Source organism: Nanorana parkeri, unplaced genomic scaffold, assembly GCF_000935625.1.
Source record: "Nanorana parkeri isolate BGI_ZX_2015 unplaced genomic scaffold, ASM93562v1 scaffold2177, whole genome shotgun sequence".
Classification (NCBI taxonomy): Eukaryota; Metazoa; Chordata; class Amphibia; order Anura; family Dicroglossidae; genus Nanorana; species Nanorana parkeri.
In genome coordinates this window covers 78,428-93,377 of record NW_017308445.1, presented here as the reverse complement: position 1 = coordinate 93,377, position 14,950 = coordinate 78,428, and the positions used below count along the sequence as shown (strand labels likewise).

Genomic DNA, 14,950 nt, shown 5'->3' with positions numbered 1-14,950 from the left:
GAAGGAGGGAAGTGGGTCACATGCCCTCCCTATAGCTGGATCGACCAGGTATTTCACCTTCGCTTCCCTTCCAGTGGAAGACCCAGAGAAGCAGTTAAGTATATCATGCTGGTAAGGCCACTAACAAAATCCCCTGCTCTGCTTCCTTATGGGCCAAGTGGACAACCACTGCTACTATACAAGTAATCTCAGGCAAATGTATATGAGAAATAGAAATTGTATGCACAAGATGGATGGGGAATGGCCGGATATGCCAACTTAGCTTTCAATATACTTGAATATATTTCATACAATCTTCTGAAATATTTACACATTATCCATAAATGATGCCAAAATGTCCTTTTCATAAACCATTTAATACTTAATTTATTATATCACTTTGGAATAACTATTCTAACATCAGACATAACTAAAATGCAATTAAATGAAGTTATGTATTACCCCAAATAATTCCAAACGTTTTAAAGTATTCTAAATGTTACTAATGTCTTGATATCATGTAGTTTTAAGTACTCAAGCAAAATTACAAATCTTCTAGAAAGTAAAACAGCTCCTATATATGTACGGTTTCTCAGCAGTTCAGATTTAGGACCCGTTTTATAAATCCGGTAGCACATATATAGAGGGAAAGTTACAGGGTAACAAGTAGAGTGTTGCATTAAAGGCAGTGTATGTCTTTACTTGAGAGACTGTGCCTCTTCTAGGAGCTGCAAAACCCATTCAGTACTATATTAATAGACAAATCAAAATACATCTCTATGGAGCACATATTCTTAATTACTGCAGTGTCTATATTAAACTTACTTACTTACCTATTTTCACATACTTTGTTTTCCATATTTTTTGTTATTGAATGAAAGAAAACCTGGGCTTGAAGATACATTTAGGGTGCATTCACACCAAAATTGGAAGGAAATCGCAAGTCAACGGAAGGTCTGTTGACTTGCAATTGTACCTTCCGATCCATTGTGTTGCGACATGTTTTTCAACAGATGGCACCAAAAATGAATGGGTGTGAATGGGGCTAGTTCACACCTGATCCTTTGCGCATGTTCTACTTTTTGTTCAGTCCAACGTAACGCAACGTAACTGTGTGAACTAGCCCCATTCACACCCATTCATTTTTTCAGTGCCCACCCATTAGCATCCATTGAAAAACGTATCGCAACGTAACGGATCCGGTGTGAATGATCCTTAGACATCACCTTCTGGAAATGTTAGCTGCCTGGCTGTTAATACTGATCTTCAGTCTACAGTACTTTGAGTCACTGACCCAGATCAAGTATGTAGATCAGGAGTTCTGACTTTACTCTTACGTCACAGGATGGATACTTGCAATGAAGCAAGACAGCATTTTCAGGAGGTCAGCAATGTCAGCCCCTGATGTTTTTCTTAAAACAGGTTTCCTTTCAAGGAAAGCAAAGCTGAGAGAAACCTGAAGGCTGCCAATGCGGATCCTTCTAGAATACTAGCAGGGTTATTCACAAAAGGGTGAAGAGTTTGGAGAAGGCAGCAGAAGTGAACAATCTAGGACAACATAGCTGATCTGGAAAGTGAGCTGAATTGGAGAATGTTGTCCTAGATTGTTCTCTGCTCCTGCCTTCCCCAAACTCTTCACCCTTTGTGAACAAACCTGTAGGTGTCTGGCTGTAATGTGGATTCTTTGACTTTCTTTGACTTTCTGAGCCACTGACTTAGAATAAAGCATGCAGCACATGAAGTCAAACGGAGGTCAGAACTTCTGGTCTACATATACATGTTCTAGGTCAGTGACTGAGAAACAACATTACATCAACATGACATCCAGGCAATTAGCATTTTCAGAAGAGTAAGGTAGCAATGACATCCTCCAGGTTTCTCTTGGCACATATTTCCTTTAAATATAAAGAATTGTATATTAACAGTAGAGAAAAGCTTAGCCTTATTTGCCCTCCCTGAAGAACAGCTGTTGAGAAAAGATATCAGCCACATACGGAGTGCATGGTTTTCAATGAGAGGCTCATTTAGACTTTGCAGTGCTGCCAGTGGCTGTAGTTTACGGCTGCATCTCAAAATCTGCATATGCAATGAGCAAATTTAGCTGTGCCATGTTAATTTTTTGTATTTTTTTTTTTTTTACACAAACCTGCACACACCTAACAAAAATAAATTACTATACATTGCTATGAAACAATTCAAAGAGTAGAATAACGTACTGGGTCTGATGCCACTGAAGAGCAGCGCTGCACAAGTCCACTGAATGTTCTTTGGAGAGGTAGATGCTCTGGGGGTAATTCTTTCTTCTCTATTTTTTCTACAGGCAGCCAATGCAAACTCTGAAATGCATAAATTGACAAAAAGGAAATATGATCCTTAGTGCATTAAATGCAAAAACACTCAAGAGGGTTCTCTAGTTCTGTTAGGATTCTACCTGTATGCTTGCTTCTTTAGGAGCACCAGGGGGTGTCTGACCACCATCATGACTGCTGCTAAGGTAAGGCTGGAAGGGGTCAGGCTCAGAGGGAAGGCTCTTCACTGGAGCAGTGATGGGAGCTGGAGGAACGAAAGCACTCGGCTACATGGAAAAGGAAAAAATGTTTAAGAAATGCAATGATTAGAGGGTTTTTAAAAGGAGGAAGAAATGTGTGAACTGAAAACAATAGGCATCTTATAATGTAATAATACTATTTTAATGGTGACAGACCCAGGACCATGTCATGTTGACTGAGTAGTAGAGTATATGCATATTAAAAGGGTGACTAGACATTCGCTAACCACTTAGTACAAATCCACAAAATGCTTAACTACCTCACTTTCCCCAACTTTATTGACAGACTTCAGATGCAAACTTGACCCTCTTCTCACTTCTCTGCCTGCCCATGAATAATGCAGTGCTTGTTCTGGTATAATTCTAAAATAACATGCATGAGCAAGGCATGGATATAGAAAATGCTGGCTGTGCCCATCTCCATTCTGGTGCATGTGAACAGAAATTGCAGTCTTCTCCATGGGTATACATAGTAAATACTGGATGTGCCCATCTCTACTCTGGTGCATGTAAACAGAAAATGCAGTCTTCTCCATGGGTGTACATAGTAAATAATGGCTGTGCCCTTCTCTACTCTGGTGTATGCGAGCAGGAAATGCATTCTTCTCTATCGGTGTGCATAGCATGTGATGTCATAGCCACTGCTAGCGAAGGCCTGTCTGCAACTAAGGTCTCTCACTATAGTTAAGGAGATTATTCAAGGAGGGTAGGGGAGTTTGAAATTTAGCTATAACCGAAAATATATTTTAAGGCTGTGGTGAGGGGCATCCAAAAGGCACCTGAATTTTGTGATTGAAAAAATAAATGAAGGCAGGGGCACTGTATAAATCCAGCTTGTAAAGCCAACTCTGAAAAATCATTTTAGAAAGCAGTTGCAAAATATTTAAAAAGCTTCAAGCAGCTCTCTCGAAGCCACTAAAACAGCCTTCAGCTCCAGCTAGTAAGTGCTAAAAAGAGTTCTCAATAAGAATACTGACTTTAGCCTTAAAACAAGCCTTTAATATTAGAAAACCTAGCTGAAGCCTGCCAAAAGACCTGTTTAACCATTTCCCTGACACCGCCGTAAGGCATACGTTCCCAGCTGGCCAGCTCAGTATGCCCTACGGCGGTGCCATTTACAGTTCTGCTATAAGCTCATGGTCATGGTTAGCGACCGTGAACTTATATCAGAACTGTTCCCCAGGTCCTCACAAGCCGCTGATGACAGCTATTAACAAAAATTCCCCCCGATGGCCGCCGGCATGTTCAGCCACTCATCCCTCCCTGGAGCCGCTCCAGGGATCCGTGACTCCACGTATCCCCGCTGCTCTCCCCCGCTTGTAGGGGCTGAGGCAACAGGGATCCCGAATAGAAATGGCCGGCGGGGCATGAGAGCCGCCCAGCGTGGAGGAGAGAGCAGCCGCTGTCATCCTGTCAGTTTCCGGGTTGACAGTTGCTGTGTGCGTGGCCGAACGGAGGATCGGTAAATATCAGTGACATTTACCGATCCTCTGCAAGAAGGACAAATACTGGAGTGATCGTCTGATCACTCCAGTGTTTGTAAATAACTGGGGACACGTAGAGCTATGTGTCCCCAGTTATGAATGAACAGAATGTGATTTACATCACTTCCTGTTCATTCATGACTTTCTGAATAGGTTGTAGCACTTACTACAGAGGCTTCTCCCCATTCAGAACCTGTTGATAGTAAATATTTTACCATCAACAGTTTCTGAATGAATGGGAAGCCTTGAGAACACAAAAAAACACAAACCCTCCCCCTCCTCCCCACACATAACATACACGTGCACCATATTGTGGTGTACGCCATGCACATGCGCTGCAGTGTGTTGTTAGAACGCATCGCAGTGTATGATTTTTCTCTCTTTTTAAAAAAACATTAATTTAACCGTGGCAGCTTTGTGAAGCATTGCTGTGCGTTGTGATAAAATGATACAGGCGTATATTAAATTGCAACACAAGGTATCACAACACAAACACCAACACAGCGAAAAAACAATTTTTAACACAAGTCGCTTATTTACAGTTTTGCTTTCCTTTCATTTTTTTACCTTTTCGCAAAAAGGCGCAATTTAAAATGTCAAAATATTTGTTATTTATTAACTGAATACAGTTTTATCTTTTAGATTTAGTCAGAATTTTTTTTTTTTGTGCACGGATACTGATTCTAGTGTGCTTTATCGATTTAATTGTGTATTTTTATCGGTTTAATATTAATTTGAGAAAATTTTGTGCAATTATTGCAGGGACAACAAATTTAGTAGCACCATCTTTTTATTCTACCGGGCTTGCGCTTTCAGAAAATATATGGTTTGGGGGGTCTTTTACAAACGCTAGCAACGCAGCAGTTGAAAATCAAATCAATGGGAACAATTGCAAAAATGATGTGGCCAGCTTAGGTACAAAATGTTCCAGAGGGCATGGCAGCAAAAGGGTTAAAGCACCCAGCATTCCCCACACGAACAGTGCATTCAGTGTTCTTAGACTGGAACTTAAGGGTGCTTTAAGCGCTTCAAGAATTAGCTTTAAAAGGATATCTAAACCCCCAAAACAACATTTATTATCTTGAACATTAGCAGTCCTCAGTTCTGGTGGCTGCATTTGTTTTCTTTCTTCAGACTTTCGAAATTATCACGTAAATAATGGAAAATACCTTTTGATCCTGCCAAAATCTAATATCCCTTTGTACTTGTTCTCTTCTCTGAACTACAGAACATCTCCCTTATTTTATAGTGATAAGGTTGTCACCCTAGGACAGGAAATGTGTTATTGGCAGGATCACCAGATAAAAATAAGAGAGAAAATAAGCCTGAATAAAAAACTAATGCAGCATCTAAAGGACTAGTATCCCGCAATATATGACATTTTTGTTCTTGGCTTTAGATACGCTTTACATTTGCTGAATGCTTTATTAGTGCTTTGTAGATCTTGTGTTCTTTAGACTAACATTTACAAGCTAAGATTAAAACACTGCCTATGTATATACAGGTGCCGATATAAAGCCTAACTCTCACATTGTCTGGAAGTGAGAAAGAAAGTGAGAATAGTGATGGTATCATTAATTATCAACATTATTTCATTATCTGCCCATGCAAGGGGAAGCACACTCTGCCAGCTTCCTGTGCATTGAAATGTATTCAAAGCATTTCACACGAGGCAGAGAATACATTGACTTTGCCACCCGTATTACACAGCAGCAGGAGGAGTCACGATAGTGACTGAAGTGCAGAAAACTGCCTTATAATGCTGGATTTGCAGAAGGGGTAACGGGAGACAAAATAGAAAGTCCTATGACATGAGTCAGATTGGGATAGGAGCACTTTATTCCTCCTTGGCGAAGCCACGTAGACAGGACAGATTCCCTCCAACAAGGCCACATAAAAGGAGAAAGTTTTAACGAGGAGCTAATCCTGTTGTGGTGAGCTCAGCCTGCAGCTGATTCCGAGCCAGGCCTTCTAAGAAAGCCAAAAGCTTTAATGTGTGAGAGCACAGGCAAAGATGAAGGCCACAGTGAAAAGATATCCTGAGCATCTTCAACAGTGTGGCTTACTGGGGATTTCTTCCACAGGAAGCACTAACAGCCATGATCTTTACAGGGCCAAAATGAACTAATTACTCATTGTGCAGAATATAATGCAGAAGCCTGGTTGGGGAGGCCTCTGCTGATATACATAGTCCTCTCCAGTTTATCCTAAGTTGTAAACCCTTTTGTTACATCCTCGCTACATAGCCATACAAAAAAGACCAGTTATGCATTTATTTATTAAATAGGATTTTAAAATACTGCCTATAGACTGGGAATAAGAATTTACATGTGACAGAGTAGGGGGTTGTGAACTGAGCCAGACACTGCATCACTGAACAATGCTGTCAGTCTAATATGTTTTAATTCACGGATATTGGAGGGGGGCTCTCAGGCAGCTTTTAGTGGTGGACAAATACTGGTAGGACTTTGGCAGTATGTTATGCTCAGGCAGATGACTCCAGAGGTCACAATAGTGAAAGGTTGCATCACCATCCTGGCTATGCAGTGTAGCGTGGTGTGTGAACAATAAGAGTGGCTGAACAAAAGTATCAGACATATAAGGACTAGTATCCTGCAATATATGATATTTTTGTCATAAATCTAGATATATATATTTTTAATATTTGATATTTATTTTTTATAAACTTTTTAATTTTTTTACATTTATTAATTCATCTTTTATTAAATATTTTTATTTTTTGCTTTACTTTTAGGGGCTTCGGGGAAATATTGGGAGTCTAAAAACAGACCCCTGATATTTCCGTTTTAAAATAGAAAAAGAGATAGAGGACTTTGTGTCCTCAATCTCTTTTTCTGCAGCCCATGTTATCAATGAACAGGAATCATCTATGAGTCTTCCTGTTCATTCATAACTTGAGAACATGGTGTGTTTACTATAAATACAACTATGAATGAACAGGAGGTGATGTAGATCGCTTCCCATACATTCATAATTGAGGATATAGTACACATACCATGTCCTCAATTATCTACAAACACTCAGCTATCACTGATGTCTGAGTGTTTGCACTTGCTCTCCACTCTGACACACTGTCACAGGCAGGAGGCTGAGCGAGTGGTGCAGGGAGGAGAGCTCAGCCTCCTGTGACAGCGCGGGCTGCCTCTGCCCCCACACCGCTCTGCCGAACTGTGATAGGAGGCTGAGCAGTGTGGGAGGAAAGACGCCGGTCGCTCACCGCGCTCTCCTCCCGCAGCGCTCGGCTGTCACACTTTCTCTCCTCCCCGCTGGGACACAGAGCAGCGCCCAGCGGGAAGGAAAGAAAGCAGGGATGCGCCAATGTATCGGCAGAAAAATTGCACTTTCTGCATTTAGCCAAAAGTGCCGTTTTTGGCCGATATGTTTCGGCGGCCAGTATATCGTTGCATCCCATATATATCTATCTAGACAGACATATATAAAATGCACTTAACCGTCTGCCTGGAGCTTGATTGAAAAAAAACCTACAGGCTACATTTACACTATTATCTGTTGGTATCTACCCTTTGCCTAATATATTGTTGCGCAGCCTTTAGAGGTTATCATGGCAAACAAGTTGAAGGGTGTCTTCTCTAGACTGGATGCTTCAGCTCTTTCTATAGATGTTTCAACATGAATCAGATCAGGGCTCATAGAAGGTCACTTCAGAATAGTTCAATGTTTTGTTCTTAGCGATTCTTGGGTGCTTTTAGTCATTATCCTATAGGAGGACCCATGACTTATGACAGATCTTTCTGATACTGGGCAGTATGCTTCGCAGTAGGTGCAATGTTCTTTTCTTTGAAAGCTTAATTTTTTCATTTGTGAACATAGAGCTGATGTGACCTGCTAAAAAGCTTCAGTATGGTCTTATCTGTCTAAAGGAGATTCTCCCAGAAGCATTGTGGCTTGCTAATATGCATTTTAACACATTACAGTGTGGCTTATGTTTTTCTTTACTCCTGGATCTGTTAAGCCTACTGTTACACAAAAAGCAAAGGATGGACCTTTGCTTTTTGAAGTTTTCCTTGGCTCCTTGCTTCACATTCACACAATCATTCTTTTTATTCTGGGGTCAAATCCCATGGACCCTAAACTTCTCAATTATATTTCAGCTGTATCACAGAACATCAAACTTCTTGGAGACGGTCATTTGATATGCTGGTCTATACTGTTCTTTCCGATCTCCTCGGACAACTCTTTTGCTTCTCTGGTCAAAGTTCAGTGTGGTGCACAAAATATCAAAAACAGCAGAATGACTACATTCTCCCTTTAAATAGGCCAATTGACTGATTACAAGAGGGAAGACATTGTGATTCGAAAACTGTGAATTTTGAAATGTCGCTTTGATCCAATTATTTATAATCTTTTCTAGGTGTACAAACAAATCTGACCAGGCCATTTTAGAAGATCTTTGTAGATTAAGCAATTATTAGTTTCAGTAAAAACTTGCAAAAGTATTCGTTCATCATTCTGAGACTGTTAATTAAGTGCAATTTGCAAATTGTCTTTTTTCCTAGAAAACAAAGATCTAAAGAGGTGTGAATTTGATTTTACAGCCAACAATGAAGCAACTTTGAGGTGCTATATTACCTTATTTCGTTGGATACCAGATTTCAGTGAATCAGCCCAACCTTCATGCTCACCTGGTGATGAGAAACATATGATATAAAATATATACAGCAGTACATAATGTGTACAGAAATATGTGCGAATCAACCATCTGCAGAGGGGTAAGGAGGATTCCCATTTGCAAAGCAGCGCAATCTAGAATCGCCTCTATGTAAAACTACTCATCACATGCTGCATAATGCACAGAGGTCTGAATCACAGCATGGTGAACAATAAAATTGCCTGTGAAAGATTGTTTGTCACTTGTTCAAAAGTAATTTTTGGCTGAATTGTACACCTTCTAAGAGTAGCCTTACATGGTCTTATAAAGGTAAGCAAAAATTTCAAACATTGCCTGTGACACCGGGAAAGATTTTCTAACATGTTAAAAAAATAAGATGGGAACGGTCATTTCTTTGAAGCAGAACATGGACAAATAAGATTTTCTTATCATCATCAACATCAACCGATTTTTAATCACTCAGACATGTTTGTAATGATTCAAAACTCATATGCAAAGCTTGCAGTAAGCACACTGTCAGCATAACAAAGCCATTACTAAAGCATAAGCAAAATTTAGATCACAAGTTGAAGAGTATATTTGACTTACCTTTTAAATCAGTTTCTTGGAGTACAGTACAAGACACAGTATCTTACTCTCAACCATTGTTAAAAGGACTGTTGAGGACGATGGGGAGGTCAAAAGTCTACACCGTCCCCTGGACATTGGCTGACAGGACCTGGAATGACTATTCCGTTGGAAGGAGATCATCCAGATATCCCACTACATGGATACACTGAGAACGGAGCAGAGCTAGGACACAGGCAAGAGGTGCTGTGGACAGACCAAATGGTAGGGCAACACATTTGGTAATGTTACATGCCCACAGCAAAATGCAGCTAGCGTGGAGGAGAGAATAATGGGAATGTGTAAGTATCCTTGATATCCACAGAGCCCAAAAGATTCCCAGATTGAAGAGAGGCAATGACTGACCTGGAAGATTCCCTGTAGAGCTTAACCTGCAGGAATCTGTTGCCGAGTCCCTCTTGTCTTGGGAATAGTAAATAGATTCAAGAAACACTGGAATTGTTCCTTGTTTGGGACTGGGGGCAATAAGAAGAGGCAGGAGAACAGCATACAGATCTGTCTGCTCTTGCGGGGAGGATAGCAAATTTGATAGCATGAAGCAGGGAGGAGGCTGAGACTGAAACTCTAGTTTTTAGTCTATTGGTACTACACTCTGGAACCAGAGATCTGGAATGTTTTGGGACCAAATGGCTGTGAGGAGGGCTTGTTCCTGGACTTGGTGGGTTTTAAAGTCTTCCAGTGGAAATGTAAGTTACAAGAATGTCCTTTACCAGACCAAACTGTGGCAGAAAGAGGGTTGAGACAAACCATTTAACACTGACAGAGGTGTTTACAAGGGTTATCTTTTACCGATTTATGTAAAACCTTTTTACCAAAAAAAAAAAAAGAAGTGTTGCTGCAACTGCTTAGAAAGTGTTAGCTGAAGTTCAGATTTTACTTGACAGTCAAATCCATCTAAATCTGCTAGTGCATTTAACACTACCCTCTTTCTAGGGTGACAAGGCTGCTGTCCAAGTGTGGCTCCAGTGGTCCTCAGTAGGATGGAGCCACACTAAGACAGGAATTGTGGCATTGGCTGAATCGCAGGTGAAAAAAATAATTAACACCGACAGGGATCTTCGGTTTTAGCTAAACTTTAAGGTTTTATTAGGTAGGAAACGGCCAGGTCAGTAACAGGACAGACAGGAGGAGAATAGTTCACCAAAAGGGAGCAGTGGAGGCCTCAAGGGAAGGGAGAGAATGTCCCCCAAGATGGTATGCACAAATCAGTCACTGAGGAGTGGAAAGTTAAGCTTTTTGGGCCCAGCAGACATCCAAGGCTAAGAATAAAAAATGAAAGAAACTAATTTGTTACTCTCACAGCAGAGAGACGTTGTTCATCACCTAAGGACACTAGTAAAAAATTAAGGCTTGTTGGAAGTGGGAGGTGTTATACGAGGGCTGTCCTTCCAGCAGGGCATCCAATCACCTCAATGTGGCAGAATAACCCATGGTTAAGACAAAGATCTTGTGTCCTGTACTTTATTGATTAAGAAGCTGGGGATATTTGAAGAACCAGGACACACTGGTGTTGATGTACTAATGGCAACTAGGCTGTTGACTTTGCATGTTGCACAGGAAGTTTTCTGTTAGCTTAGTGTATGAGGTGAAGCTCTGTTGACATCATCCAATCATGTCCAAGAAAAAAATAAAAAAAATTTTCCAGTTTCCTTGCACATAAGCTAAGGGGACACTTATTTTGCAAACTCTCTTTGAAAAGTGATCAGCCTATTTGCCTTTAGTAAATCAACCCCATAGCCTTGAACTCCCATTAAATACTCTATCTCCTAATACATGTAATCAATGGCAGATATCCATTTCATTTTGTCTGTGACAGAAAAAAATAGACATGCTACAAAACATAAAAGCCTAATCAAAGCCTCATCAGTGGCCAATGCCCTTCCTGACTGCCATTTACATTTATTAGTACTTTCAAATATAGGTAACTGCTGGAGTAATAAAATGCTCAAAAAGCACAGGAAAAAAAACCCACAAAATTATTTTATTAAAAACTAAAAGCACATTGGAAATGAGCATTCTCAGCTTTGTAATGTCTGTATAAAAACCATATGTGAAGTGTATTATGTACAAAAACAGAACACTACTTAGAATGTAATAAATTGGTGGTGGTATGCTACAATACGAATCTAAACAAAGTAGCCTGGTCTCCTTTCCCTTTTGTTGGTTGCGTGAGTGATCTTACTTTGTGATACATAGCACAATTGCAATTTACATTCCTCAAATAGGGTTCACAGCTGAGGAATGGAGAAAGTGCAATTTGAGGACCCAGTATGTGTTCCTTCTTTTAAACAAAACTCACAAAAAAACTTCAATGCAGGGGCAGAAAAAGCCAAGTATGTGCAGACGGTGGGGCTTTCATTAAAGGAGAACTATGAGGTGAGTGAAAATCATTCAGTCTCATAGTTCGAGCTGACGTGTGACAATGAAACTGTCACACGTTGGCTCAATAGATCGGGAAGTGAGCGAACACATACCGGCGCTCGCTCACTTCTCGATCCTGTGCCTGCAGAGAGCTGTGACGGTCACTCACGGCTCCCTGCAGGGATTCCTCCCCTGTCCGATCCTCCAGCGCCGACTGGCGGAACGGACAGGGGAGGGTACAGCTGCCTCTGCCTCTAGATAGGCAGAGCCAGCTGTCACTCACGCAGCTGGATGGATCCAGACAGTATTGTCGGGATCCGTCCCGGCTGCGGCTGTAGCTTGCGGTATACTGAGCTTTGGGTGACGGGAGGACGCTAGTTTGTGTCCTCCCGTTACCCTTAGGAGAACTATGGGGAAAAGCACTGACCCATAGTTCTCCTTTAAAGTGAACCTTTGCATGGGCAAAGCAAAAGTTCCCTTTAAGCCTTCAATAACTCTATATCAATCCTTTATATACCTGACATATTGACAATAACTGGAAAACTCATCTGCCTACAGATAATAATAATAATAGGCACACATGTAACACTTAAATTGTGCTATACAGCAAAATGAAATATATGTTTATGTACTGAATATAAGATTATGAGCTTTTCACAAAGCCAATCACACGATACAAGCAGCACAAGGGAGTAACATCCATGCCGCAAAGCTTTACCTGCTGCATCTTGCCTATTCTGCAGCCAGGGAAAAGAACCTAGAAATTAAAAGATTATTCAACACATTTAGAAACATTTTTAAGTTAGAAGGGTATATGATAGTGTTTTGATAAGTGTTTTATTAATTTTTCCTCATTTTTTTTAAATGTTTAATATAAGGTGCGCAATTATTACAAATGTTTTTTTGTCAGGTAAAAGAAATATTGCATATGGCCATTTAATATTTATTTACAGCTAGCCCCAGGGTTCCCCCATCCCTCTTCCTGTCTGCCCTGTTCAGGCAGGAGTTTATATTAGACAGAAACAAGCTGAAGGTTAAACAGCTTCTGCTTTGTGATACCAGTGTCAAGGGTGCATCCTAAATTGCATGTTATTTGCACAATAAAGTTTTTATATAACAAGTACCCAACATAAATAAAGAAGATTTAATACATTTGTTTTCCGTAACTGCCGTACATCTTTTTACATTGACCACTGCTCAAATGTACACCCTTTGCTGCAAATTTACCCAGGTTATAATGCACATTCTTAAAACTTGTGTGAACTATTGGGATACAAAACATCGAGCCAGAACAAAGGAAGTTTAAAATGTAAGAATGTTGCAGCTCTTGTCCTCAGGAAACATACTCTTATGGAGTATGTTTTCAAGTTTCAATGTAGGATCACAGATGAATAAGTGAAACTAATTATTGCAAGTGTAATTCTGGAAAACATGCTCAGTGTGTGGTCCCCGTGCTTGGTTTTGGAAACATCAAACTAATGCTCGATTCCCTTATAGCTTATTCAAGCTAGGAAATTGGATGGAAACAATTTTAATTAATTTGCCAAATTTATATTAGTAGACCCAGAATTAAGTTATGGAATGGAAAATTTTCAGGTAGAGTCTTCATCACATGCCTTGACAGTTGTAACGGGGGAGGGTCAATATAAAGCTTGTATTTTACAATAAAAGGTCAAGATGTGCAAAAAACTTCAGTTGTCTCTCTCCGAATCTACTCTGACACAGTATTGACTGAACAGTATTGACTGAAGGTAGCTTCTGCATTTTTTTTTTATCATGTGCTCACTTTAATGTGTCCTGTTTATTTTAGTAGCTTAACTCCAACTATTACATGGTAGAGGACTGATCATATTTTCTCTTTTGTAATACAGAAACATACCTGTTGGAGGTGGTGGTCGATTAGCAGGGGCCCCTGGTCCACTGTGGTGAAATCCTAACCCCACTGGATAGTTAAATGGAGTAAAGGAGGCAGTCATAGTGGGTGGAGTTGGAGGCTGACCCATAAACATAGATGGTCCTGAAACTGGATAAGTATTAGACCCATATGAGGATTGGTGGGAGGTTGGAGGGAAGATCATGCTTCCAGACGGAACAGAAACGCTAGGAACATTCATAGGAGCGAAAGGCGGCATATGTCCCATCACTGGCGATGGCGTTAAACTAGTATCTGTTGGAATCTGGGCTGTCTGTTTGAATGGTTGACACTGTACAAAACCTGCAAGAAGATAACATAGTAAGCAATGTCAGCTTAGTACAAATCTTAACCTTTCAACATATTTACACCATAAAACATATTTTGGAAACACTCTGGTCCTTTTGCCTATTTTTATTGCTCAAAATTCAGACTATCGTACAATATTGGAAGATTCAAAAACAATGATGGTCACAATTCTATTTCATTTCAATATGCCCCACTTAAATGTTCCTCTTGGTCAATGTACACACACACACGGACTTCAATGCCAAACTCAGCGCCACGCAAGATAGAGGTTTTGCCCGCGTGGAAAAACCTCACAAAAAAAGGACCGTCTATTTAACCACTTAGGATCTCATATCTTCATACCCCTAATGGACTCCATTTTTACATTTCCATTATGGACCCATTTATTAGACCATGGTTTCTGAACCTTTATTTAGTCATGGAAACCTTAAGTATTAGCATCGCAGACAGTAGAAGGTGGAGGAAGCCTGGAAGGAGGCAAATGTCTGTTCTTTTCTCAACGGATCCCACCCTCCCAGGATTAGCATCATTCATTTTCATGGTCTTGGCAGCCGGCATGCCTGCACCTAGCAAAGGCCTGACCCTGTGTGAATATTTTGAAGCACCCCTGAGGAAGCCATTATTAGTTTAAGAACAAACTAGGCTTTCGTTTGGCAATATGGTCCTGCAAAAATGTTTTTGTTTTTTTATCACAAAAATACTTACAAATGTTTTATTTTTCATTGATAAAATCAAGAAACGGGCTACAGAAAAAACCCAGAGAATTGTTTGGGGGTTTTTTGGTATTTTTTTAGCAAAAATGGCAGTGAGATGCAACATATATGGGAAACCTCAGGACAGTTAGATGTGGAGCACACAATCTAAATGCTGAAAGACCTCCTTTCTAAAAACCTTTTTCATGTGCATGCTTAAAGGAAGCTTGTACTGACAGAAATATGAAGGTCGCTATTGCTAAACTATCTTTTTACAAAAGCTTTATTTTGACTTAAACCTGGAAAAGTATGCCTATGAAGAGTTCAGTCTTCACTCTGATTTCACTTGCTGTATATTTTGTTCCATGTCAAAGGACTTTAAGTACT

At 40.2% G+C, this 14,950-nt stretch overlaps 1 protein-coding gene across 1 annotated transcript in view; it reads right to left on the bottom strand.

The window, feature by feature from the left end:
* The window catches only part of SEC31B (SEC31 homolog B, COPII coat complex component), a 77,618-nt gene that overhangs the window by 8,272 nt on the left and 54,396 nt on the right, over window positions 1-14,950 (bottom strand). The window contains exons 21-25 of the mRNA XM_018572931.1: window positions 13,530-13,865; window positions 12,369-12,407; window positions 8,623-8,675; window positions 2,411-2,554; window positions 2,196-2,315 (exon numbers count right to left, since the gene is read on the bottom strand). Of these exons, the coding sequence (XP_018428433.1) occupies window positions 2,196-2,315; window positions 2,411-2,554; window positions 8,623-8,675; window positions 12,369-12,407; window positions 13,530-13,865 (692 nt within the window). The remainder of the gene's footprint in view (window positions 1-2,195; window positions 2,316-2,410; window positions 2,555-8,622; window positions 8,676-12,368; window positions 12,408-13,529; window positions 13,866-14,950) is intronic.